The sequence below is a fragment of the Chelonoidis abingdonii genome, chromosome 25 (assembly GCF_003597395.2).
Source record: "Chelonoidis abingdonii isolate Lonesome George chromosome 25, CheloAbing_2.0, whole genome shotgun sequence".
NCBI classification, from domain to species: domain Eukaryota; kingdom Metazoa; phylum Chordata; order Testudines; family Testudinidae; genus Chelonoidis; species Chelonoidis abingdonii.
In genome coordinates, this window is record NC_133793.1 from 930,013 (window position 1) to 957,488 (window position 27,476).

General features: G+C 51.1%; 2 protein-coding genes across 2 annotated transcripts in view; both read left to right on the forward strand.

The window, feature by feature from the left end:
- Positions 1 to 539: 539 nt before the first annotated feature.
- LOC116834283 (uncharacterized) lies at positions 540 to 11,656 on the forward strand. The gene is made up of 9 exons (XM_032796265.2): positions 540 to 842; positions 1,313 to 1,383; positions 2,982 to 3,044; positions 3,713 to 3,831; positions 4,222 to 4,320; positions 5,143 to 5,308; positions 7,123 to 7,187; positions 8,222 to 8,317; positions 8,820 to 11,656. Exons 2-9 carry the CDS (start codon positions 1,347 to 1,349, stop codon positions 9,078 to 9,080), a joined length of 906 nt encoding a protein of 301 aa, XP_032652156.1. The 5' UTR covers positions 540 to 842; positions 1,313 to 1,346; the 3' UTR covers positions 9,081 to 11,656.
- Positions 11,657 to 16,809: 5,153 nt separating this feature from the next.
- The window catches only part of INPP5B (inositol polyphosphate-5-phosphatase B), a 39,867-nt gene continuing 29,200 nt past the window's right edge, over positions 16,810 to 27,476 (forward strand). Inside the window, 7 exon segments of the mRNA XM_032796263.2 lie at positions 16,810 to 16,855; positions 16,858 to 16,893; positions 16,896 to 16,942; positions 16,945 to 17,120; positions 17,585 to 17,682; positions 18,176 to 18,205; positions 19,221 to 19,331. Coding sequence (XP_032652154.2) covers positions 16,825 to 16,855; positions 16,858 to 16,893; positions 16,896 to 16,942; positions 16,945 to 17,120; positions 17,585 to 17,682; positions 18,176 to 18,205; positions 19,221 to 19,331 — 529 coding nt within the window. The 5' untranslated portion in view covers positions 16,810 to 16,824.

Sequence of the window (27,476 nt, forward strand, 5' to 3'; positions counted from 1 at the left end):
CTTTGGTAGTTACTGCCATGGGGAGCTCTCCAGTGTTGCTAAAGCCGCACTGACTTGCTTGTCTGACCAGCCTGCAGCCCCCGAACTGTCCCCCCGGTAGCACCTCTGTGTATTTAAATCCAGGACTCGGGTTGTGATCAGGGCAAAGCTGGACCTTCTCAAGCTCTCTGCTGAGCTGGGCTGCAGGAGCAGTTCTGTGCTGGCTCCTGGGGACATGGACCAGCGCGGCCGGCAATGGGCACTTCTCTTTGGAACCTGAGCCCAGGGCTGTGCTGCCAGCTGTCTCTCCAGCACCCCCTGCAGGCCGGGAGCTTCTGCTCTGCTTCCTGGGTGGAGCTGCAACACTCAGAGAGGCACTGACCCCACTTCCAGCTGCAAATACCTGGGTGTAGCCACGGGCGCCACATAATCAACACGGAGCAACAAAGCCCCCTGGCTCCAGCAGCTGTTCAGTGCAGCAGCCTGGAGAGGGCAGCCGTGGCAGGGCTGGTGGGAACAGGAAGCTCTTTCTAAATGAGATCAGCTGCTGCCCGTTTGGCTTAGGCCTCCTTGCGGCGTTAGCCTGATGTTAAACTTGTGCCCCTACGTCTGTCTTCAGCATGCTGCAGACGTGACACTCAGTGCGGACCTGCTGGAGGGGATGGGGTGCTGTGGCAGACTGGGAGATAGTTTAAGATGGTGAGCTAGCTGGAGGGTCAGCAAAATGATGCCATGAAAAAACGCCCTGTGCCGACACTGGCATGTCGTTTGGTTCAGAGGCAAAGTCGATTGAGATAAGGAGGCTGTTAACCTGGAACGTGGCCCCTGACAGGTGTCACTGGGCTGTATGATGCACCCACCAGGTGGGGCAGGCTCAGTCACAAGGACTAGGAGTGTAGTGTCAAAGGAGAGCTTGGTTCTCCCACATGATGCTCTGGCAAGTGGTGGGGCAGGAGGTGCTGGACTCTGGAGATAGTGAGGCTCATGAGGAGAACTGACCACAGACAACTGAGAGCTCAGACCTGTGCTTCACTGGCCCAAATTCCTTGGTGTTCTAAACACATGACCCTGGGAAGGGCCATGGGGGAAGGGCCACGGCCAGCCATGGAGAGTTACTGAAATTTGACAAGGTCCTGAGATGCTCTGAATTGCCCTCTTGGGAAAGTATAAACCCGAATCCTGCTGGCCTTGGAGCATTATGGCTCACAGGGAGCTGCAGCCAGGTCAGCACGGAGCAGTTTGTATCATGGGTGCAGGCTGGAGTCTATGTTCACACCTGGGTACCATGGCAGTGAGATGCGGCTCTTACTCTGTCTTCCCTCCCTGCCCCCAGGGTTCTGCTGGTGTGAGCACCTCCCAGGCTGAAGATGGCAGGTGGGAAATGCCAGGTCGCTCCAGGCCGAGGTAAGTGACTTCATTTCAGGAGCAAATTCCAGCCTGTTAAAAGCAAACCTGCTAAATGACAAAATGTTCCTCCCCTGCCCCCTCAGACGTATGCCTTCAGGCTGCTTTGGCTGCTGGGTAGCAGGTGCTGGAACCACTTATGAACGAAACCCAGTCTCGCCACAGGGCATGTGCCACACAGTGCGAGTGGGAGGAATAAGGCAGCGCAGAAGTTGAGTTGGCTCCAAGGGGGGGTTCTTGGGGAAGAGTTGAAAACCCAGGGCTCATGTACCATGGAGCTGGCTCTAGCAGTGTCCCAGAGCAATGCCTCAGTGTGGTCAGCAGCCCAGGCATTGCACAAAGCCTCTGGCCATGTGATTTAAGCTAGTCTCAGCCTGCGGTTCCTGCACCCTGTTACAGTGTGTGCCCCACACACGGCCGCCACGTGCACTGTCCAGTGTGACCGGGTGGACGTGCTGGTGTGAGCCTCACTGACGCACTGTGGAGGGAGCAGCTGTTAGTGGGGTGGCGACTGCCGGGGGCTCGGAGACAGCAGGCAGCTCCCCCAGTGCTGTGGGAGAGGCTCTGCTACCAGGGCACTCTGCATCACTGGACCAGGCAGCTTCGCCACTTGCCCTGGTATCTCAGCAGTGCGACGAGAGGTCTTCTGCTGGGCTGAAGGTTTGTGATGATCTGCCATGCTGGTGCCTCTGCTCTCCTGGCAGTGCCCAGGCTGGTGAGAGTTGCTTCCTCTGGCCTCTCAAAGGGCCCACAAATAATATCCTCTCCTGGCTCACCTGGGCCCTTACAGTTCTAGACAATGGCTGTGTCGCTTGTGTTGCATGAGGAATGGCAAGGTATTCACTCCCCTGGCCTGCGCTGGCATGCCCCAGGCAGTGTCACAACCCATGCACAGTGCGCTCCTGCTGGGAATTGATGGCCCAGGGCTCAGGGCTGCATCCTGCTCAGTTACCAGAAGCAGATGCTGCTGCCTTGGTGACGTTTCCTGTAAACTGTGCGATGCTTATAGCTCACCCCATCCCTTGAGCAGTGAATACAGTATTACTGTTCTGTGTCTGCGACACGCTCCCTCTGCTCTCCACAGGCATTTGTCTGGGATTGAGGCTATCCTGGAGGTGTTAGTCCTGGATTCGGGGTGCCCTTCATGCTGCCTTGACAAGTGATTAATCAGTCTTCTTAATGAGCAAAAATACTGAATTGGGAAGAGAGCAGTCCAAGGACAGTCAGTTCTAAAGGGTTTGTGCCAGAGGAGGGAGTATGGCTTTCTAGCTGAAGCTGCTGTCTCCAGAGCATCCTCAGGTTTCTGCAGCATTTCCTGCTCACAGGCTGTGCCCATTGACTCAACAGGGTGATGACCCTCCCCCCCTCCCTGCACAGGGGTGTGCAAACTCCTCTGGGTGGGAGAGAGGTGAGCGTTGTGCCTCCCAGACACCCTATTCTGTCAGGACTTTTAAAGCTGATGACTCAAAATGTCTTGGCCTTGGAGCCCAAGAGTGAGAACGTTGACATGTCCTTAATGCAGCATATTCAGCGGCAGAGTAACTCTGGCAGCAGGTGTTACAAGCTCAGCACTGTGCAATCTCCTCTCTCTGTTCCAGGGTTCCTCCTGCTCTGCATTTTGACTCTGCATTTTAGCTCTTGGAATCCTGTTGCATCAGCAGGTGAGGTACAGACTGGCCAATGGGGAGAACTCTAGGCTTCTTTTGTGGAAACTGCGTTAAAGGTGGCAACAGCAACAGGTTTTGTTTGGACACTTGCCCCTCCCTGTCCGAGATGTTTTTGGTGGGGGCACAAGGGAAACCACACACAGGAAAAATATCAGTGTTTCTGAGTCGTGCGCCGAGATCTTCTCTCCCTGCAGCTGTGCTGCAGCTGCTAGAACTCCAGGAACCTCAGGTTTAACCTGCCTCCCCAGCTACCAGCCTGTTCCCTTCTGTGGCAGATCTAATTCTAGGAAAGACTTTTCCTTAGGCAAAGTGTCACTGGTGAGCAGAGTTATGGGGCCAGGCTCACCCTTCAGTGGAGGACCCAGCGGTGAGGGAGGAGCTATAAAATCAGCCACACATTTATCGCTGATGCTAGTAGTCATGCAGTGGAGTGTTGTCCACACATCGTCTCTGGCTCCCCAGACACATTTAGAGTATTTCTCCTCTGGTACCTTCCATATCCCACACATGATTTCCCTGCTGATTTCTGTACAGCCCATCAGGTAGCGTGCTATGCAAGCAGAGGGCTGCAGCTTCTCGGGACACCTAGCTCTCAATTTGTTATGAGCACAAGATACGTTCCCTCCTGATGACTTATCATTTGGAAACTTTATATCTTCCAGACCTGAACTCTACTCCTGCCATGTTTACGGTCATCACTCCCTCTGTTCTGGAGACTTCCCCTATTTCCAGCACATCTATGGTCTCCAACCACTCTGCGAATGGGACAGAAGACACACCTGTAAGGAAACTGCCATTGGCCAAATACTGTCCAGGGTTTCTGCCAGGAGCCCAGAGAGGCAGGAGGGGTGTGAGTGGGGAGTCGAAAGAAGAGCAGAGTTCCTTTGCAGCTCTGCTGGGAGGGCCGGGGCTCCTGGGGGGTGGGTGATAATTAAGGATTCCCCCAAAGGTGGATTTTCTGGTGCTGCATGAGACCACAGGGTCCATCCGAGGGCAGCTGAGAAGACACTGCCAGAGGCAGAATGAGCGATCTGCAAGGCAGCAGCAAATGACAGCCGAGGGGAGCGCTGCTGGGTTTATTGCCGGCATGGGGCTGGCATGGGAGGGGTCAGGCAGGTGGCAGGTCTGTAGCAAGAAACGTGCCCTTGGAGTGTGTGTGCTCTTTCCACAGCTCACCTGCCAGAGTTTTCAGTGCTCTGGTGAGAGATGCTACCAGGACAAAGCTTATGCCAATGACACCGTGACCTGCCACAATGAATCTCACTGTGAGGTAGGGGAGTTCTCTGTGCGGGCACTGTGTCAGTCACCTCTGCTGCTCCTTGCATGAGTGACCGGCTCGCACCAACGCCCTGGGTGCAGCACTCCTAGACAGTGGGAGAGCATCCTGGCTGATGTCTTGGCTCTGCCTGCGCGAGGGGAGGGAGATCAGGCAGGTGCCATAGAAGTGGCAGCCTAAACAGACCAGGAGCTTCCCAGGCCCTGGGTTGCTGTGATGTGTTTTGGGGGCGGGGGAGGAGGATGCAGTCTGAGTCACAATATTTCCCTCCCTCTCCAGCCTATTGCCTGGTAACCCCGGGGCTCATAACCCGTGCCCAGCTCCTGTTCTTGTTCTCTCTCTCCTCTTGTACAGTCTGTCACTTTTATTCTTGCTCTGACTGGTTTTTGTCACACTCCTAACCCTGGTTTGTGGTTTGACCGTCCCCTTCCCCCCGTCCTGTCTCCTATGTTCTGACACTTGCCTTTGCTTAGCGCTCGCAGGAGCAGCCTGGTGTCTCCCATGCCCTGCTCCCCGGGATAGAACTAGCTTGCCTGAGAGCTTGCGAATTGCTCCTTGCTGTCAGAGCCAACAGTGTATCAGGGTGTCCCCCCTTCTGGGGGTTTCCCCAGGCTCCAGTGTGCCCAGAGCAGTCCCTGGTGCAGTTTTTCAGGCTGTTCTCAGTGGCATGGGGGAGTGCAGAGATGAGCCCACCCCACCCCATGAGCTCCTTGGCTCCCCAGCCACCACCCCTTTCATGCAGTGCTGGGCGCATGAGCCGAGTGTGGCTGATAGCATCTCGAGTACATGGCTCTGGCTCTTCCCTTTTCCCTGCAGCTCTATCGTCTCACCCACACAAACTACACAGCCAAGTGCAGCAGTGAGTGTGGGAGAGGGAACGGCACTGAGATGTGTGTGACCAACGGCAGCGTGAGCATGAGCAAGTGCATCCTGGAGTGCTGCAACTCGCCCCTGTGCCTGCAACTCAATGCCACCGCCTATGGTAACCAGCGTGCTGGGAACAGCCCGGCCCACACTGGGCTTCTCACTCTGAGCAAGAGACTTTGCTTCCTGGCAGCAAATAGAAGGGTTCATTCTATGGCAAGTGGCCAGAGACTGACGTGTGTTGTCTCTCCCATAGGGCCCTGTTGCGTTGTGGCTTTTATTTCTCTAAGGCAGAGGGCGTAGGGCTGGAATGGAGGGGGTGGGCCTGGGGTGCCTGCCACCTGAGTGGAGGAGTGGGTTTATTTTGTACTCTCACCCTCTTCCCCTGCCCTTTGGCTGATGCATGGTGTAACCCTGGCCCTCTGCCTGACTCTCAGAGCTGCTCTCATGAAAGTCTGTGCTGCTAACCTTGAGTGCTCGGTTCTGTGTGTGTGGTGCGGGATCAGAGTCTATCCCGCTGGGACTCTGAAGCCCATAGAGGCCGTAGAGTAGCTGAAGTTCCTACATGACAGCAGTCTCCATCCAACACGTTTTTCTGGAGGCAAGACACAACAGCAGAGGCAACTAGAGCCTGCCCTGCCAACGAAAGCCATGGGGAGCAGTGATGGGTGCCTGCCATCCAGGCCACAGAGTCTGGCTCAGGAGCCAGCTCTGGTACTTGTTGGGGGTTGGTTTCCCAATGGCTCTGGTTTGGCCAGAGGGATTACGTAGGAAGCCTCTTGCAGGATAACTAACTGAATTACGATCGCTGGTGAAGGCCAGGCCCCAGATTCCTAGGAGCACTGTAGCTTTCTAATGATGCTTTCTCTGAAAAAGCCATCCTGCAATGTCTTGGCAGGAGAGTCTGATACTCACAGCTGTGGAGGTCACGCAGGCCTGATAGAGTGGGCAGAGCTGTCTTAGTGGCTCAGTTGCGTGCACTTGGGGTTTCTCTTACTACTGCCTCCTCTAGCTGCATCGCAGTCACCCATTTGCCACCTCAAAAGCCTCCCTGTATCCTGATTTCCCTCATCCCATCCCACGGGGTAAACAAACTCGTTCTCTCTTCTTCCACTATTAGGATCGTGCAGCACTTCCTGCTTCTCCCTTCTAGTCAGGCCAGCAAATTGGGTGAATTCCAGGTCTCCTCCCTGGGAGTAACTCTGCTCTGCTGGGTCCTGGGGGGGCATACAGGCTCATAGCTGGACTTAGCCATCTGTTCAGATTCCCATTAGGAGTGTGACTGGCTCACTCAGCCACTCCTCAGACCACTCACTGCCATTGTGCCAAGGTGAAACTTGTGGCCAAATGGTCACAGACTAACTTGTGGAACTTGCTGCCACAAGATGTCAGAGTCCAAAGATGTGACAAGACTTTTTCTCAAAGGATTAAACGCTTCTCTGGATGATGAAAACATCCACAGTTCCATTAGCTGGGGCAAAAAATAGAAGGGCTTGGGGCACAGAACAACCCTTACTGGAGGAAGAAATAACCTGCCTACAAGGGACTTTTCAGAGATGTCCATTGTAGGGGTTCCTTGAACTTGTCTCCAAGGTGCTGTCAGACCAGATACTGGGCTAGATGGACGCCTGGCCTGGCCTGGCAGTTCTTAGGCACCAAACACACCTGAGCTTTGGTAGGGAGAGCAGGGATTGATGGGAAGTAACAGATGTGGTTCATGTTCTGGAATGAGGCTGCTGAATACCCATCTCCTGTATTGAAGTGCCCTAATGTAAATCCCCGTGTTAAAATGACTCTAACGGTTTTCACTGGGGCATGTCATTCTCTGGCCATGTTCTGGATTCTAGCCCCGGGTCCCAAGGCTACATGGAAATGCAGCGCAGCAGGAGGGCATAGCCCTGTCTCACCAGTCTCCTTTCGTCTCTGTTTCAGGTGACTTGCCGCCCACCACCACTCCAGCTCCCACAACGACCACCATGAAGCCACCTCCCAAAAATGTAAGTATTGCCTTCCAGCATGACCAGACAGCAGAACTGTGTAGGCATGCTGCCAGTGGGAATGCTAAGCTGAGTAGTGTTGCCATGAATTGTTAAACTGTGGCGTTCCACCCCAGAAATGGCTGCCTTTTGGTGGTGGATGAAATGTTCCCATGCTATATGCTCTCAAAGATTAATATGTAGCCTCTGTGAGAGGGAAGAGATTTGTATAGAGCCAGGCAAGGATACGGTGGGTAACAAGCCCAGCCAAATGTTCCTCTTCCATGTGCTGCCAATCCAAGTAGCCTGGAATATTTAGTTGCAGGATGAGCCCTATTCACAGTGCTGTGGTGAACGGCAGGAAGGTCCTGGGCACTGGGAGGAGATACTGAGACTGCTATCCTGGGATCCATCTCTGGGGCCAAACCTCGTGTACACCATGTCTGAGGGAGGGGCAGAACACACACACACACACTCTCAATGGACTCGTGTTCTGTAGGGAACTGTCATGCATCAGCCCCTGGGGAGATTGACTAGAGGGATCCATAACAAGACCCTTTCATCTCAGTCCTCTGATTCTTGGAAGAGATTCCCAGATGATGTCTGGGAGTTTGCTTATCTCTGTGGGACCCTGCAGAGTCCCCTCCACAAGGGTGGAGGCAGAGGAGGGTTTGGCATTTGCCAGCCAGGGTGCAATTTTAGTGAAGCTTTCTGCAATGTTTGAGGGTTGGGAGTTGATTTTTCTTTGATCTTTTTGTATTTGGGGTGTCAGTGAATGTTGTAAAATGTGACTGCTAGCCCCTGAAAGATGGTCTTGTCAATGCAGATCTGGGCTTGCTGGAACTACCTATGCAATGCCAGCCACTGCCCAAGAGCCACCAGGAGGGCAATCTGCTGATCCTGGGGTCCCTGGGATTTCCCTGTGTGAATTTTAGCTCCTCACACAAGTCTCTCATAATGACCAGGCAAAAGGAAAGTGACTTAAACGTCAGACCTTGTTCTGGTAGCTCTGCTCTCTGGAGTGATTCCCAGTGCCTTTCCTGGCTATCTTGTAGGGGAAAGTGTGCACAACCTTCTCCTGTAATGGAGATGGATGCTTCAAAGGCAAGAAGTCTGCTGCTGAATGCATCGTTGGATTCGACTTCTGTGAGGTACTGGATTTGTTTGTCAATTCTTTAACCACCCTGAGCTGTGCCTCTTAACTAGAGCTGTGAATGGAGCAGGACTGAAGGGCTCCAGGCCAGATCTCAGCTCCATCTGTGCTGCCATTTCACAGCTGATGCTGGGCTCTTGATAGCACTTTCACCATAGAGATGTTTGTGGATCTTGTGCCATTTTGACAGCTCTGGAGGGCTTCATCCACAGAGCAGCTAAAGCAGAGTTAGCAAACTTCCTGGGACAAACACCTGGGGCAGGGAGTAGTTGAGTCTCTGTGCTTCTCTTTGTCCTTGACCTCTTGCAGATTCCAACAAGAGCCTCGACTAGAGTCTTGATATGGGCACTGCAGCTTTTGTTAAAGCTGACTCTGTGCATCCTCTGCCTCTGAACCAGGAGGATGTGCCTGGAGGTTTGAGTGGGTCTCATTAACATGAATGCAAGAACCCAGAGGGTTGCTAACATCCAAGACTGCTAATGTCTGTCTCCTTCCTGCAGATGAAGAAGATTGGCTCAGATTACGTGGCTGGATGTAGCAAAGTCTGCAAGACTGCCAGCCCAGCCTGTGTCAGAGGAGCAGCTGCCCCCTGTTACCAGGAATGCTGCCAAGCTACCCCTAAAACTAGCTGCCTGAAACTGGATGGCAAGGTGCACGTCAATGGCGCTGGGCAGGTGGCTCTGGCCCCAATCCTGAAACTCCTGGCCTGTGGTGTGGGTCTTGTCATACATTACAGCCTCTCCACTTTCCTTCAGGGTTAAGCAAGGACTCTCTGAGCTCCGCAGACTGACTAGGGCAGGATTCAGGGGCACACACAATATTGGCTAAAACTCGCATAAAATCTAGGGTTTCTGTACCTCTTAAATTCAGATAAGGTTGGCTAGAAAATTCCATCTATTGAATCAGCGTCACAGGAAGGGAGATCACTGGAACCCACAGGCCTTCTCCTCTCTGTGCAGGCCTGGCTAGTGCCCAGAAAGTTAGTGGTTAGCACCCATGGATGTTTGTGAAATACAGAGCCCAGTGCGTGCAGCTAACTGAACTGGTCAGGTACATCTACGCTGCAGTAAAACACCACTGCTGGCCTGTGTCAGCTGACTCTGGGACCCTGCGAGGTGGGAGGGTCCTAGAGCCTGGGCTTCTGCCTAAGCCCAGTCTCTACACTGTGAATTTTACAGTCCCGCACCCTAAGCCCCATGAGCCTGAGTCAGCTGCCTCGGACCAACCACAGGTGTCCTACTGCAGTGTAGACAGACCCTTAGTCTTTCCCATGCAGATTCTCCAATTTGATACAGAGGAGGGTGAAAACTACTGGCCATGGGGATGGATGTGGGGCTCCCGGACCTGTGGAGAGGGTAGGCATTGTGCCACATGCTTCCTTCTAGCCACAGGAGTGATGTCAGCTGCTCATCAGACTGATTCCTGGCTATGCTGCCTCCGCAGAACAGATTAGGAGCTGGCTAGGTGCTGTGGGGCAGTCCTCAGTGAACTCCCCCCCACCCCCTTCTGAGTGCTAGTGCCAGCACCTCTTCCTGACTCATGGGGGTGAAGACGGCAAACTCCAGCCACTCTGGGAATTACTCTTCCACCGTTCACACCTTGTTTGCATGTAAAGCAGCTGTCTGTGTAGCAGGGAGGGTGACTGAGTGAAATCACAGTCCTCTGCTGCACACACACATCCCCAGCCCTCCCCCAAAGTAGGAAAACACTTCAGTGGGAGTATCTGAGCAGGAAGAGCTTTCTCTTGTGCTTCTGAAGAGCAGCTAAGGTGCCTGTGCTAACCAAGGGAACACGCTGATGAGGGGGCAAGGCAGGACTCGGGGCTGTCTACACTGGGCACTTACACTGACATGGCTACATCTCTCAGGGATGTGAAAAACACCTCTGGGAGATGTAGCTCTGTTGACCTAACCCCTGTGTAGACAACGCTAGGTCGATGGAACAATTCTTTCCTCAACCTGGCTGCAGCCTCTCGGGGAGAACCAAGGGGAGAACCCCTCCCGTTGGCATAGGCAGGGTCTGCACTGAAGCACTACAGCGGTGCTGCTACAGCTTAAGTGTAGACACACCCTTGGATTCCTAGCCCAAGAGCTGCCCTTGCCAGTAAACCAACTGGCCTGAGCTGTCGGCTGAAATCATTGGCATCTTCTTAAAGGCCAAGTTTGTAGAACCTCCTGTCTTAACATCTCCTGAGGCTAGGCTACTCTCCCAGCGTCCTGGTAAACGCTGCCCCACATCAGGGACTAGTCAACGGCCCCACTGACTCCTGCAGGCAGTAGTTAGTTCCCCAGCTGTACGTATTCACCACCCATTCATAGGCCAGAGAGCACAAATCTGATCTTGACTTGGTCTGAGGTGACAGCCCCGCTGCTGAGAGTCACTGGCCCAGCTGACTTGAATGTTGGCTGGTATTAGTATATCTGATTCTTTGGTTGATCTAGGATAGCTCATAGTAGTAGTTCTGAATAGGAATAGGTTGCTGTTTCCAAGCTCCATACACAACCTCTAAGCCTTGTTTTAACTTCCCCAGTTAGTTCCTTTTTGGAATCTTATGTTTTTAATGAACCTTAAACCCTCATGATTGTGCCTCTCCCCTGTGAAATCCAAAGGGGAACAGAGCAGACACACAGCATATGCATTAAGCAGGCTGCAAAGCTGAACTCTTCCCGCCAAAAACCTGTAGGACTGTGTGACTTGCAGACAAAGTGAAGCTGCCTGGGGCTACTGCCATGTGACTTTACTAGCCTGAGATTTTGGATTACCTGGAATGAATGACATCCCACATGGGCGGTGTGTATAATAGGCTGGGGAATGCTGTGCCTCCCCAAACATCCCTGCGTGGCCCTGCTCATGCTCTGCCCCAAGACCCTCTCCTGCTGCTAGTTTGCCCCAGCTCAGGCAGGCTGCTCCTCTTTTGGGAAGCCAGCTGGGGACAAGGCAGCTGGGACTTGGGGTGTTTGGAGCCACCCAGTGCTGGGGGGGGGGCCCTTGGCGCTGGGAATGTGCGCCGCCCGCCCTGTGCTTTGGGGCTGAAGGGGGTTGTGCACCACCCGCCCAATCTCCAGGGTGAGGGGGCCATGCACCGTCCACCTGGTCCTCTGGGACTGGTAGGGGAGGAGGTCACACGTGCCACCCACCCAGTGCTCTGGGGCTGAGGAGAGGCTGTGCACTGCCCAGCTGCTCAGGATCTTGGGCTGGTGGGGGGGCCTCCCACTGGGGTCTCTGGGGCTGGAGGTACTTGGGTGACTCTGGCTGGCAGGGGTGGGGGGACTGGTGGCTGTGACGGGGGGGGGGGGGCTCTGGACTTTGGGGTGGGAAGGGGAGTGGGAGAGGCAGGTCCCCAAGCAGAAGGGGTGGGCCAGGTCAGGGGCTATCCTCCCCAAGCCTGTGGTTCACTCACTGCCCATGCGTCCAGGTATAAGAATGATGGGTGGAAGAAGCTTCTGAAAGGGCAGAAAATTCTGCCATAAATCCAGGCACAAGCAAAGTCCATCTGGGGTAGTGACCTGCTTGCAATGTAGCTTTTCTGAGCACACACCTCAATAATTAGCTTATAACCACACTGATGATGGAATGTCTCCTGCCTGGGCAGGCTGAATTAGTAAAGCCATATTTCTTCTCTAGAATCTTACCCGAGGAAACAGGGTTTCTCTAAAAGTGGGACATACATCTTAGGAGCCTGTTTGCCAGTCCCAGAGTCTTTACTATCTAAAGAGTGACTAATAAATGTGGAGCAGGGATCATAAGTGACTGATCGTTCTAACCATGCTTTGAATCCAGGATTAGTCTCTGTGTAAAAGAATCTGCTGCAACGTACTGTTGCACCAAATGTAGCTGATACTGATTGAGTGACTGAATTATGTTTGCTGGAAACCACAAGGCAGAAATTGCTGGTAACTGTGCTGCTGATAGTTGTGCTGACATGAGCTCTGTTGTGATTGTTGTACTCTGTTGTTCTATTTTCAGAATCTGTCCTTTGAAGCGGCGTTATAAATAAATATATTTATCAACCTCCGTGTTTAATTATTGGAGGCGATCTTCTGCCGTGGCTGCAGCCTGCATCAGGGCTTGTCTGCTGGGGAGGTCAGGGAGACAGTGACTCAAGGCAGTGGGGGAGGGTGGTTGGCAGGCCCTTGGGTGATGAATGTGGCTGAAACATATTGTACAGTAAACCCTTCATTGCTGTTGCAGCCTAAACTAGGAAGTGCCTGGCAACCTCCCTGTTGCTGGGGTGGGGACTTGGTTATTATTTTCAACCAAACTCTTTGAAGTCTCCAGTGTGCCCTTTCCTCTGTGCAGGACTCCTTGTTCCCATGACTATTTTGCCTACTCTGTGCTGGGACCCCTGCAGCCTAATCCACAGCCGATTTGTTCTGATGTGTTTACAAACACTAAAGGTGGGGGTTTATTTGTTATGGTCCTCATAAGCAGGGCACTGCTTAGTGCTAATGGAAAAATTGAGACTGTGCTAACTGCCTTTGAGAGGAACAGATCCTGCCATCATTGTTTGGGTGCAAAGCTCAGCTGCTGGCAGACCTTGATGCTCACGTTTATACTTGAGCTGGTATAAATTACACACACAAACGTCCCCTATGGCATTTTACAGATACTTCTTATGGTTTGCGATCCCCAGGCCAAGCTTTCCTTCCAGTCTGTCTCCTCCTTTCCCACTGTTGTGAGCTTCTGCTGCGGAGCTAGCAGGAGCCTGGGCTCTGGAGTAGCAGCTGTGCTTGTCTCCTACAGCCAGGAATGTTCCTGGTGTTCATTTATGGAACACCTCGGGGCATTAGCTTAGAAGAGGGATATTTACACCATCATCATTCCCAAAACCTGGAAAAGACGAAGCATGAAATGGCACCACATTCTCAGGCTCCTGGAAAATGAAAAAACAGCTGCAGAATTGTAGGAATTCAGTGTCCCTCTAGAGCAGATGGAAAAAAACATCTACAGCAGCCTACTGGCAAAACAAGTTTTTTTTCTAATATCCTGACCCCTCTACCTCCACTCCAGCCTGGGCCAGCTCAGCAGGTGCTGCAGGGGGACCAGCCTTTCATTTATAACACTCTATACAATGCACCTAATTTCTTCAAATAATCATTTCCCCCCAGTAACATTAAGCAAATGGAGTATTTTGGCCAACCTCTTTCTACTCTCCCCCTCCACAAAGGCGGTCTCACAGGCGTAGCTGGTGTAACCATTCTGTCTGCTCCAGCAGCAGCCCCCTCATCTCCCATCTTTGCAGTGACTCCCCTCCAGTCAGATCCCTGTCTGTCAGACTGGGGATGGTCTCACATTTGTGTAATGCTCTAAGTCAGCAGCATCACACATGCTGAATGTATAGAAACCACTGAAGAATTAACCCCCTCCCCCATTTCACTCATGATGGGAGCATGGGAGGGAGGGTGTAGCCTTAGCCTCATGAGAGAATGCTCAGAACAAAGGCAGGTGTTTTGTTGCATAACTGCTTGGCCATGACAGATGCAGCTGGAACTTGATCGTGACAATTGTTAATTGAAGCCACGCTCTCCTGTCTTTAGTATGCAAAGGGTTTGGTTTCTTGGGCCTGGTCTACACTAGCAGCTTATGTTAGTATAACTACATTGCTCCAGGGGAATCCACACCCCCGAGCAGCACTCTGTCGAGAGGAGGGCTTCTCCCATCGACACAGCTATGGCCTGTTGGGGAGGTGGAGTTCCTGCGCTGATGGGAGAAGCTCTCCTATCTCCATAGGTTGTGTCTTCACTGAAGCGCTACAGTGGTGCTGCTGCATTGGTTCAGCTGCGCTGCTGCAGGATTTTAAGTGTAGACAAGCCTTTGTTCTGGCACCTGCTCCCAGAGAGACTCTGCACTGATTGATTTGCATAATGAAGCAGATGCTTCACATTTTGCTCACATTAGCTGTGGCACAAGATGTTGCTGCATTTTAATCAGAAATGATTTGTTTTCAGTAAGGTGCGCTGAAGGAGATGGTCTTCTGAATTTTGCCATTAAATGAATCTTTCCAAGGCTTTGCTAGTCCTGGAGTCTCCATTGCTCTGATTAAGATTTTTTCAGAATGCTCTGTAGAAATGAGATTTGCTTTAAGCAGGGATATTGCTCCCTTTAGGTCTGATTTCTCCAAGCATGGGCACTCAGCACTTTCAGCAAATTCACAGGTTTTTTTGAGTCTCGGGTTTGGCACCCAAAATCACTAGTCAGTTTTGAAACTCTTCTCCAAACTCTCTAATCAAAGCAGGAAATAAAATATAAGAAAATACTTGGAGTTTGGAGACTCGTTTATATCTAGTACCAGGAAAGAAAAAAAAAACATTTTGGGGAAAATGTTTTTGCTCTTTTTTAAAGGGGAAACTATCTGGTAGTTTAGGCCCGACATTTGAATTTTATTTTTTTTAAAAGCTTTTTGTGATGTTTGTTTATTTATGTACTTGTAATAATGGCTCTTAGTCTTAACCCTTCCCCTGCATTGTCTGAAATCCACCATTGCCGCACTGGGCCAATGCCTGAGACACAGGAAGAGAAAGTGAGTCTCCTCTAGTTGTCCAAGTGGAAATGCAATCCTGGAGAAAAATCACGGTGATTATCTAATGACTCTGAAGCATTCTGATAATGCTGGGAAGGACAATATATTTATTTATTCATGTGTGATCTGTACGATGACATAATACATTGCTTGTTATGTAATTAACGGATTACATGTGGAGGACTCAGTGCAGGATGGGAGGAGAAAGCAGCAGGAATGCTGGGAGTTGAAGAAAGACTGCTGATGTCAAATGGCAGCCTGCAGCCAGGTACCATACAGTGCCCCGAGGGCTGATCACCTGTCCCTGTGTGACAGGCGCCACGGAGAGGTGAGGCTGGGAAAACATACACAGAAAAGGGCTTGGCTCTAGGTAATTAACTGAGAAAATAAGGAAATAGCTTGAGAAAAGCAAGGGGCACAGGCACCAGCTAACCTGGTGTAACAGAAACACTGGACATGGCACATGCTCCAGGTGCCAGCAGGTGATGGGACAGTGTTCTCAGAGAAAGGCTATGAACTGAAAAAACCCACTTGCCCTGACGTCCTGTTTGCTCCACTGAGGGGCTGACAGCAGTGAGAAAAACCTGCTGACGTGTCAGGAGAACTAACTCCAAAAGGGAACAGAAATCCATCTGAAATCACTGCACATCCCCCCTGGGTCTGAGCACGGATCTGGCCAGTGTCTGGGAGACAGAACAAAGATCGGCCTGTTCCTTTGTGAGGTGAGGGTCTGAAGGGCTCACAGGAGTTGGAACGCTGCTCTCATTCAAATCCTGCTTCTGCTTTGATGCCCAGATTCCTGATGTGGAGATCTGGAACACCAAGAAGGAGGAAGAGGCCAGAGCAGATGGAACAAGCCAGAGAGGAAGTGGGAAAGCAGCCAGGCTGGAGCAGGGTGGAGAGGAAGTGGGGAGGAGGCCTGCAGGAGAAGAGGGGGCTCCAGCTGCAGAGGGGGCCAGAGCTGCGAGGAGTCTGGCAGCAGACGTGATTTCAACATTCTCGTGACACAGTTTCAGAAAGCGAGTCTGGCTGAAGCTGCTTCAGGCGACTGCAGGAGCATCTGAGGTGGAGTGATCCCGTCTGCATCTCCAATCTGAACCCTTAGCCGGAAAGAGGCAGCAGGGGAAGGATCCGGTACAAATACAGCAGCTGGTACGTATCTGATTTACATTGCAAAGTCTGCAGATAGCCATCTATTACCAGCCTGTATTCGGTATGCTGCCAGGTAGCATGGCTTGGTCTGTAGTGCAGACAGGGCCTGTTTCTCTGCCACAGGCTGGGGCTGAGTCACTCTGCCTGTGCTGATGCAACCCCGAGCCACGGTCAGATCAGCATGTACCACTCACTGACTGCACAGTCTAGTGTGGCAGTATCTTCATTGCTTGGTACCACCTTGTGCCCTGGTTGTTGCACAGCTGCATTAAATCAGCTTGGCGAATTCACATATGTAATTCACTGACAGCAGCCCTTTGCGTTCCAGGCCTGGAGGATGGACCAGTCAGTTGCTATTCAGGAGACCCTGGCGGATGGACAGACTTGCCTGATCATATCCTTTGCATCAGTGTTTCTTTATAGATAAGTGAATGTGGCATGGAATTATCAGGGAAATCACACTCCTTTGTCCCCCATTTCTGCCTCTTAGAGTTACTGAGCATCGGTGAAGACAAGATCGTTACCTGTAAGCCATCTGTTAATCCAAAACAACCTGTATGTCCCAGTCCTTTTCATGGCACACTGACCTGGGTGCTATGCTAATAATTTTGGCCCAAATTCTAGGGTTCCTAATTGATCCAAAAACCCTTTCCCCGACACCTTTCATCCGAAACACCAGTCATGCTTTACAACTCCATATGTGGCTGGGGCAGAGTGGAACTGAACCACTCCGCCCACCACCGCAGGTGGAAGAGAGTCTTTCTTAAGAGGCGAGTGACAACACACAATGGCCCAGGACAGAGTGTAGTGGAAAGATCCAGGGTTGAGCTGAAATGGCAGGAGGAATTTTAAGGAGGCAGAAAACCGGCTCCTAACTGATTCTGGATGCGAATGGAGGCTCCAGAAGGAAGCCCAGAGGCTGAGCAGCTGGTGGCTGTTGCAGTCAAAGACAGGTTCAGAGAAAGAGAGAGAGAACTCAGCATCCTGCCTTTCTGGCTGCTCTAGAGGATTTGTGTCTGTGTTGGCCACTTCTTGACCATGAGCTGCATGCGGTACAGGGTATCCTGCCCAGCGAGGAGAGTGTGGAGAGCCGGCTTCTGGGCCTCGTGCGGACCCATGGAGAGCATGCGTAGGTGTTTGAGACAATGTCTGATGGGCCACTCATATGGGGAAGGCAGGGCCCTCTGGCTGGCAGTCTCAGCAGGAAGCCCAGAACTGAATGGCTTATGGAGAGTGCATGAACTCCTCTCCCATCCCAAAGGTGCCCTCTCCATGTTGGGCTTTGGCAAAGTAAAGTGGGAAGGTTGTTTGTCCTGCCACTACCTGTTTTATATCTGATCTGTATTTAATCAGAGGAGCCTAGATTCCAGGGCTGTTAGTCTGGTACCTTTCACCAGCAACTTGTATAAATGAATTAAAAAAACCCCACCCTACTGGGTGCACTAGCAGCTACGGGGTAGGGACAGGAGCTGCAGGGGCTGCGCTAGCAGGTGAGTGTGGTGCTGGGATAGGGGGTGTTGAACCATGCTTGCAGGGAGCTCAGTGCTGATGCTGGAGTGGAGGTGGCATTACCCCCCTGTGCTTTGCCTGCAGGCTCTTTGTGTATACTCATCGGCGAATGGCTATAACAGCTGAGGATGTCTGCTTGGAGAGAGTTGTGCCGATCACAGAAGGATTTGCAGCAGAAGAAGGTAGAGCTGTCCTTTGCATCCTTCACTCACTTCCTGGAAGGAGGTTCTTGCTTCTGCTCCTCAGAGATCAATCAGTGGCATCTTTTCTTGGGGGCAGGCAAAGAGAGAATCTGTGTGTGGAACAGAATCTGGATTTTGTTCTAGTGCTGCCTGAAATTTGGAAACTGATCACCTTTTTGCCTTGTTTTGCTGTAACTTTGAAACAGCTGAAGGCAGTGTAATTAATTAACATTCTCAGGAAAACAGGCTGCACTGGATCCCATGGAACCCAAACTATTCTCTGCACCCCCAGCTCTGGCAAGAGGAGAGCTCAGAGTTACCAAATAATGCTCATGGCCTCCTATCCTTTCTGATTTCTTCTGCCTCCCTTTCTGTCCCTTATCAGGGGTGCTCAGGATCGGTCTGTCTGTCTGCACTATTTGTAAGGTATTATCCCTGGATAGTAGCAGCGTGGCCCAGGCTTTCTAATGGAATTGCTTTTTTCTTTTGACAGTTACACCTGACAGTGACCTTCATATCATTGGTGAGTCTCTTCTGTTGCTATGATTCCAACGAGGTACAAGAAAGATTCCCATATACTGAGGTTACGAGCTCTGTATGAACCATTATTCTGCAGTTTTTGGTTTGTGGAGTTTGCTCAGGGTTGCTTATGGAACGTCTGGGGCTGAGCTGCTCCAAATTGGACACACTCTGTGCAATGATGGAGGCTTATCTTGCTATTATTGGATAGTTCATAAATCTGGACACTATTACTAGTTAACCAGTGTATTGCCAGCCCTAGTTCGTACCAATCATTTGGCTAAATGATCAGGGCCAGCTTCAGGCATCAGCATTCCAAGCTGGTGCTTGGGGTGGCAATCTGCAAGGGATGGCAGTCCGTGGTGGCTTCAGCTAAACATAGAAGCTGCCGCCGAATTGCCGCCGCAGCGGAAACGTGCCTGCCGCCCTAAAAGCACACGGACTGCCCCGCCCTCCGCGGAGGCAATTCCGTGCACTGCTTGCAGCAGCGAAAACTGTAGAGCTGACCCTGTAAATGATTCCAGATTGTTGCTAAAAGATAAGTTCTAGTCGGTCTCCCTACCTTTCACTGGACTGTCAGTTGGATACTATTATCGTTTGTTTAAATAGTAAACGTCCCCAAAATGTGTTAAGCACTGTTCAAATGCAACTGTATTTCAGTGGCATGGGTAGGGATTCCTTGTCTAATTTTTCTGTTAGTTTGAGTTTATAAAATGTTTTGGGATCAGTTGGGCTGAAAGGGCCTAAAGGAATAATAATGATGATTGTTTACAAATCCTATTTAAAAATAAAAGAAATTAATCCAAATACAGGAAACTGAAAGAGGTGATGAAGCTGATTTCTTTCCTTGCAGCTGGCGTAGTTTTCTACTGATTTGAGTACTGCGGATGTGGAGGCATGTCCAGTGCTGGCGTGGCTTTTGTGTGCATGCAGCACCTAAAGTAGTGTTTAGAAACCATAAGTGTCTTCTTCAAACTTAGTAGCATTAATTCCAACTCTCCTCTTCCTGCCATGTGTAGGTTCTGATGTGACTGTCCAGATAAGCTCAGAAGATGCTCAGCTGGTGGTACGATTGCCTTTTGGGTCCCATACACGCATGTTCCTACAGGAGATCAGCAGGTGCCGCCCAGGTACAACCCTCTGTCATATATGTGTTGAAGTTAATCCATAGGTTGGTACAGATGCTGCAGACGAAGTGGAAGTCTAGGTTAGGGATTTGTCTTTGTATCATATTTTCTTTCATGGTAGGAGGAATGTCAATTCCAGTATCCCTGTTGCTGCCACTTGTATTTGCACAGCTAACTTACAAGCTTCCAGATGTACTAACCTTCAAAATCCATCACTCTTGTCTGTCACTAACTGGCTCAGTGGAGATGCCTGAGCTTTGCCTCAGTAGCAAATAGAAATAGTATCTGTATTGTAGTCTCGCTTGGGCGCCCCACTCATGGAGCAGGGAAGTGAAATGTAGCCTAGATTCAGGGGCGACTCTAGACATTTTGCCGCCCCGAGCATGGAGGGTCCGCTGGTCCCGCGGCTCCGGTGGACAGTGGGAGGTCCGCTGAAGCCGCGGGACCAGCGGACCCTCCGCAGGCAAGCCGCCGAAGGCACCCTGCCTGCTGCCCTAGTGGCGACTGGCAGAGCATCCCCAGTGGCTTACCGCCCCAGGCACACGCTTGGAGCACTGATGCCTGGAGCCACCCCTGCCTAGAATCGATCCTCAAGACACTAAATCTGAAGCTGTGACTTGTGCTAATGCTGTAAGAGATCAGAGAGCTGGTTCCAGGAAGGCAGCAACTGTTGGATACTCCTGTTTCCCACTCTGTCCTCCTCCTTTAAAGACTAAGGCCTGGTCTACACTTAAAACTCAGGTCAACATAGCTACAGTTCTTGGGGATGTGAAAAATCTACAGTCCGAACTGCTGTAGCTACACCAACTTAACCCCCAGTGTAGATGCAGCTAAGTCACAGAACAATGCTTCCATAGATCTAGCTATTGTCACTTGCGGAGGTGGAGTTCCTACAGCAATGGCAAAACTCCTTTCATCATTGTAGCCTGCGTCAACACTACAGGGTTATACCGGCATAGCTGTGGTGCTTAGCTATGCTGCTATAGTCCCCATAGTAAAGATGTGACTCAAGCTGTATCACAGCTGCCATCTTTCCATCTGGGACTCCCACCTGTGATCAGCCATGTTGGGCAGAAAAATTGGTGGTTCAGTTCATTTTCAGATTTGTCCTAGAGACGTACTATTGTGCTGTTAAACAATTTCCATGTTTCCCCCTGAGGTGGCTACTGTTCAATGGTCAGTCCAGTGATTCCTGTGTATGGACTTTCTCTTGGCATAGGTTTAGGTTTATAGAGCACTTTGAGATCCTTTGACTTGAGATGAAAGACACTAGAGGCGTGTAAGATGTTTATATATTTAAAATCACAATGTTAAAAATATTGTGTGGTGTTCCCTCCATCACTCCAGCCCAGAGAATGGCTACCCAGAGCCTCATCAGCTTCCTCTAGACCAACAGAGACTATACCAGCATAGCTCAGCGTCGTTGCTGTGCCGGCATAAGCCCATGGACTGTATCTATACTGACAGAAAGGTTTTTTAATGTTGGTGTAGGAATAACACCTCCTTGAGAAATGGTTGCTAGTTTGACAGAAGCATTCTGCTGTCGATTGAGCTGCGCCTACACTGTTAGTTAGGTTTCACATCCCTAGTCACAGGCTAGTCCAAGAATGCTTCTTGGGAAGGGCTCTCTATGGCCTGTTGGAGACCTGATTTCCTCTAAGCCCTGGTTTCTAACCAGGATGTTCCCATTTCTCTTTGGGGAGAGGCTATTACTCAGTAAATTGAAACATTCATTTTTTAAATGTATCTCTGCACAAAGTCCTATCTCTGCAGAGCAAGCAGCCAGGCTGGCTGGGGAGGAGACTGGTCATGCCTGGGGCATCGTTTCTCACAACAACAGAACTATAAACTGCTCCACACAGTGGAGCTCATCGCTGTTGAACACAGGCTGTCTCTAGTCAGCTTGCTCACTTCATAAGAACATAAGAGCGGCCATACTGGGTCAAACCAAAGGTCCAGCTCGCCCAGTATCCTGTCTGCCGACAGTGGCCAATGCCAGGTACCCCAGAGGGAATGAACAGATCATCAAGTGATCCATCCCGACGCCCATTCCCAGGTTCTAACAAGCAGAGGCTAGGGACACCATCTCTGCCCATCCTGGCTAATAGCCATTGATGAGCCTATCCTCCATGAACGTATCTAGTTCTTTTTTGACGCCTGTTATAGTCTTGGCCTTCACAACATCCTCTGGCAAAGAGCTCCACAGACTGACTGTGCATTGTGTGAAAAAAATATTTTATTTTGTTTGTTTTAAACCTGCTGCCTATTAATTTCATTTGGTGCCCCTAGTTCTTATGTTATTAGAAGGAATAAATAACACTTCCTTATTTACTTTCTTCACACCAGTCATGATTTTATAGACCTCTATCAGATCCCCCCGTAGTCATCTCTTTTCCAAGCTGAAAAGTCCCAGTTTTATTAATCTCTCTTCATATGGAAGCCATTCCATACCCCTAATCATTTTTGTTGCCCTTTTCTGAACCTTTTCCAATTCCAATATATCTTTTTTGAGATGGGGCGACCACATCCGTATGCAGTATTTAAGATGTGGGCTTACCATGGATTTATATAGAGGCAATATAATATTTTCGGTCTTATTATCTATCCCTTTCTTAATAATTCCCAACATTCTATTGAATTTTTTGACTGCTGCTGCACATTGAGTGGATGTTTTCAGAGAACTATTCTCAATGATTCCAAGATCTCTTTTTCAAGTGGTAACAGGTAATCTAGACCCCATCATTTTATATGTATAGTTAGGATTAAGTTTTCCAATGTGCATTACTTTGCATTTATCCACATTGAATTTGATCTGCCATTTTGTTGCCCAGTCACCCAGTTCTGTGATATCCTTTTGTAGCTTTCACAGTCTGCTTGGGACTTAACTATCTTGAGTAGTTTTGTATCATTTGCAAATTCTGCCACCTCACTGTTTATCCCTTTTTCCAGATCATTTATGAATATGTTGAATAGGACTGGTCCCAGTACAGACCCTGGGGGACACCACCATTTACCTCTCCCCCTTATTCCTACCCTTTGTTTCCTATCTTTTAACCAGTTAACGATCCATGGGAGGACTTTCCCTCTTATCCCATGACAGTTTACTTTGCTTAAGAGCCTTTGGTGAGGGACCTTGTCAAAGGCTTTCTGAAAATCTAAGTACACTATATCCACTAGATCCCCCTTGTCCACATGCTTGTTGACCCCCTCAAAGAATTCTTGTATATTGGTGAAGCATGATTTCCCATTACAAAACCATGTTGACTCTTCCCCAACAAATTATGTTCAGCTATATGTCAGACAATTTTGTTCTTTGCTATAGTTTCAATCAGTTTGCCGGGGACTAAAGTCAGCCTCACCAGCCTGTAATTGCCGGGATCACCTCTGGAGCCCTTTTTAAAAATTGGTATCACATTAGCTATCCTTCAGTCATTTGACAGAGAAGCTGATCTAAATGATAGGTTACAGACTACAGTTAGTAGCTCTGTAATTTCACATTTGAGCTCCTTCAGACCTCTTACCTGAATGCTGTCTGGTCCTGATGACTTATTTCTGTTTAGTTTATCAATTTGTTCCAAATTTGTCCTCTAGTGACACCTCAATCTGAGGCAGTTGTCACCAGGTTTGGGAATCTCCTTCACATCCTCAGCCGTAAAGACTGATGCAAAGAATTCATTTAGTTTCTACACAATGGCTTGATCGTCCTTGAGTGCCCCTTTAGCATCTTGATGGTTCAGTGGCCCCGCTGCTTGTTTAGCAGGCTTCCTGCTTCTGATGTACTTAAAAAAATTTTTGCTATTACTTTTTGAGTCTTTGGCTAGCTGTTCTTCAATTTCTTTTTTGGCCTTCCTAATTATATTTTTACATTTCTTTTGCCAGAGTTTATGCTCCTTTCTATTTTCCTCACTAGGATTTAACCTCCACTTTTTAAAGGATGCCTTCTTGTCTCTCACTGCTTTTTTTACTTTGTTGTTTAGCCACGGTGGCACTTTTTGGGGTCTGTTTTTTAATTTGGGTGTATACATTCAAGCTGAGCCTGACAAGGGCGCTGGCTGGCATGGAGGGTGACAGGGGTGCTGGCTGGTACAGAGGGCATGGGGGAGCCTGGCACAGCCGCTCTGAGGGGCGCTGGCTGGTGCGGGGGAGCCTGGCACAAGCGCTCTGAGAGGTGCTGGCTGGCACAGAGGATGCGGGGGAGCCTGGCACAGGTGCTCTGAGGGGCGCTGGCTGGCACGGAGGGCATGGGGGAGCCTGGCACGGGTGCTCTGAGGGGCACTGGCTGGCACAGAGGGTGTGGGGGGAGACTGGCATGGGTACTCTGAGGGGTGATGGCTGGCACAGAGGGTGCGGGGGGAGCCTGGCACAGGCGCTCTGAGGGGCGATGGCTGGCATGGAGGCCGTGGGGAAGCCTGGCACAAGAGCTCTGTGGGGCACCGACTGGCACAGAGGGTGCGCTGGCTGACATGGAGGGTGTGGGGGAGCCTGGTACAGGAGCTCTGGGGGGCGATGGCTGGCATGGAGGGCATGGGGGGAGACTGGCACAGGAGCTCTGTGGGGCGATGGCTGGCAGGGAGGCCGTGGGGAAGCCTGGCACGAGCTCTGTGGGGCGCTGGCTGGCACAGAGGGTGCGGGGGAGCCTGGCACAGGCGCCCTGAGGGGTCCTGGCTGGCACAGAAGGTGTGGGAGGAGCCTGGCACAGGTGCTTTGAGGGGCGATGGCTGGCATGGAGGCCGTGGGGAAGCCTGGCACAAGAGCTCTGTGGGGCGCTGGCTGGCACAGGTGCTGGGGGAGCCTGGCATGGGCACTCTGATGGGCGCTGGCTGGCACGGAGGAGCCTGGCACGGGTGCTCTGAGGGGTGCTGGATGGCGCATGGGAGGGTGGCACAGGTGCTCTGAGGGGCGCTGGCTAGCACGGAGGGCGCGGGGGAGCCTGCAGGGCGCTCTGAGGGGCGCTGGCTGGCGCGAGGGAGCCTCGCATGGGCTAGTGATAGAGAGAGGGGGATGGAAGCGGGATGGGCGCGAAATGGAAATGGCGGGTTTTTGGAGGGAGGTGATTGGCACAGAAAGGGGCGGTACTTGGTGAATAGAGGAGGCGGGGTCCGGAGGCGGAGCTTGGTGATTGGATGGGCGGGGCTTGGATTAGGGGCTTGGTGATTGGAGGGGCGGGTCCCGGAGGAGGAGCTTGGTGATTGGAGGGGGCGGGACCCGTATGAGTTTGGTGATTGGAGGAGGTGAGGCCCAGAGGTGATGCTTGATGATTGGAGGAGGCGAGGCCCGGAGGCGGTGCTTCGCGATTGGAGGGCCGGGGCTAGGATGAGGTTTTGGTGATTGGAGGGGGCGGGTCCGGATGAGTTAGGTGATTGGAGGAGGCGAGGCCCGGAGGCGGTGCTTGGTGTTGGAGGGGTGGGGCGGGGCCCGGAGGCGGGGCTTGGGGGAGGTCTGCCCGCCCTGGGCGGGCCCGGAGGAGTCTGAGCGGAGGGCTATGGCTGCGGCCGGGCAGCTCGGCAGAGGTAGGGGCCAGAGTGGTTGGAGGCGGCCGGGCGGGAGGTGGAGGGATGGTGAGGAGGTGGGTGTCCGTTGGGGGCGGGGTGCTTGGGGCGGTCAGGGCCGGTGCCCGGTCTGGGGCTGTTGGTGATCGGCTGGGGCGGGCAGGTGCCTGTCTGGGCTGCGCCGGGTCACTGGGGGCGGGGCAGGTGCCTGTCTGGGCTGTGTGTGAGGCGGGCGGCGGGGCGGGGCAGGTGCCTGGTCTGGGCTGTGCGATGGGGCGGGGGAGTGCCTTGGTCTGGGGCTGTGTCGAGGCGGGGCGGGCGGGCGGGCAGGTGCCTGGTCTGGGGGCTGTCCGATGGGGGGGCGGTGGCAAGTGCTGTCTGAGGGCTGTGCCGGATGGGATTGGGGGCCGGTGCCTGCCGGGGGGTGGTACTGGATGGGGTCGGGGTCAGGTGCCTTGTCTTGGGCTGTGCTGGATGGGGGGTGGGGGCCGGTGCCGGATGGGGGGCAGGGGCAGGTGCCTGGTCTGGGGCAGTGCTGGATGAGGTCGGGGACAGGTGCCTGGTCTGGGGCTGTGCTGGATGGGAGGTGGGTTGGTCCCTGTCTCTTTGCCCCAGTCAGGCTGTGAACTCTATAATCCCTACCCCAACAGGCCTCCTTCCCCTGTCCCCCTCAGGCTCTCTTCTGTTTCACTGACTTCTCCTGCAGTTTCAGTGGGGTGCAGGATTCCTCTCCCCTTCTAATGTAAAACAGTGAATGGTCTTGCTGTGTGGGGCTTAGGCAGACCCTGCACTCCACTTCAGAAGCAGCTTGCCGTGCCAGGCAGGGGGTCCCTATATAAACAGCTGTCATGCCCTAACCAAGAAGCATCTGTATCTTGGTCCTGCACAGAGGGGCAACTCCCTGGATAAAGAGCAATTGTGGCTGCTGCTTAGTTCAGGGGAAGCATCCCTTTGCAACGTCTGATTTACCCACCCTGGAAGTGCCTCCATCTGTGTGCTGGATGAAGTAATCCCCGTTAAGGGTTGAGGAGCCTTCAGGAAGGAAGGTGGTGTTTTGTGTTTTTATGATGTGTTAATAAAATGCCATAAGAGAATGCTCTGAGCATGAAGATGCACATGTGATTAATGGTTCATGGATCATTGTAATAAGACTGATAAAACAAATTCAGAATGAAACTTGTACAGGGACTAGTGCACAGCCAGTGTGTGTCTGAATAAATATTATTAAAGAACCTGCTGATAAAGTGAGTTACTACTTGAATATATATATTCATCAGCCTTCTAAAATTCAAACTATTGTAATAGGTATAAGATATTAGAAACTGTGTGGTTCACTCAGGGCTGCTGTCACACCCAGTTGGCCCTAATCATATTGCCTCTGTTACTTATGTAGTGGTGTTGACTTCCTGTGTGTCAATTTGAATACATCCCTTTATACACAGATGCTGGAAGGTCTGCTCTTTGGACCTTGGATTTGAATTTGCATCAGGTTACAGATAAAATAAGTTTGATTTTCCTAAATCCTTGTAGATGTTTATTTGCAACATAGAAGTACCGTTCTATGGCAAGTTTTCTGTTTGTTAGGGCAGAAGCCAAGCAGAAGAGTAACAGGCTCATATAGGTCAGCACAGAAGTGCTTTTACAGAATTAGCAGAGGAACCACGTCCCACTTCTAGCTCAAGGTGTTGCTTAAATAAGCATGTAAAACCCTCAGAGTGCCTCCTACAATTAGTGTCAAACCTTGAAATGAAGCCTGCGACTTGCCACCAGAGGCAGTTTCAGCTTGATTAGCACGGTGTTTTAGTGTACTTGGGATTCTTTGTCACAAACATAAAATCTTAAAATATTAGTATAGTCTGACAGAGCAGTGGATGGGAGTTGCAGGCTCTGTTCAAAGTGGTGGAGGCTAACTTACGAAAGTGTCGCCACAGGGAATTAGACTTTTATAATGCCCTGGTTATGCTGAGTTTATGGCTCGTATTGTGAAATACAACTGAATAAAACCTGTCAGCGTTAGTCCATGCTTAAACGTAACTGTAAAGAAGGAGGGAACTGGATTTATGCCAGATTGCCCTTTGTATAAAGGGAGCCTGGGTAGAATGGGCTTTTAAAACAAACAAAAAAGTGACCAACCCCACTTCCAGCTCATGTGGCTTTTTCCTTTTTTTTTTTCTATCGCATCCTGATAGTGACACAAGACACCTTTGGAGATGCCTCTTGACAGAGACTGAGGCCAGGCCTATGTTTGGAAGGCTTTGCCAACAGAATTGTATTGATCTACAAGACCAGCAAAGCTCTTCTAGTGTGGACACAATGTATATTGGCAAAACTGTGCCTTTGCCAGTATAGCTCAGTTTTGCTGATATAACTGTGTCTATACTAGTGACTTGTGTGACCAGCATAGCTGTGCTGGCAAATCACACCTTGTCATGCACCTAACATAGCTATGCTAGCAAAAGTTTATAGATCTTGGGCATAGACCTGGCCCAAGAGGGGGTTGTTAGTTCTTGAAACTCTTTACCCTTCAGTACCTCTTCTTTGAGGTTATGGGTTTCTGTCTTCCCAAGGACATCTGTTTGAAGTTATCTGGACCATAGAGACTGTTAATAGAAACAAGATTTATTAAAAACAGAGAGAAAATAGAATTAAAAGAAAAACT

Bases quoted from the DNA above. Each gene is read 5' to 3' on its own strand.
- LOC116834283 (XM_032796265.2), top strand. From the start codon at position 1,347: ATGGCAGGTGGGAAATGCCAGGTCGCTCCAGGCCGAG. The intron at 5,309-7,122 runs GTAACCAGCGTG...TCTCTGTTTCAG, and splicing joins ACTCAATGCCACCGCCTATG to GTGACTTGCCGCCCACCACC. The intron at 8,318-8,819 runs GTACTGGATTTG...TCCTTCCTGCAG, and splicing joins TTGGATTCGACTTCTGTGAG to ATGAAGAAGATTGGCTCAGA.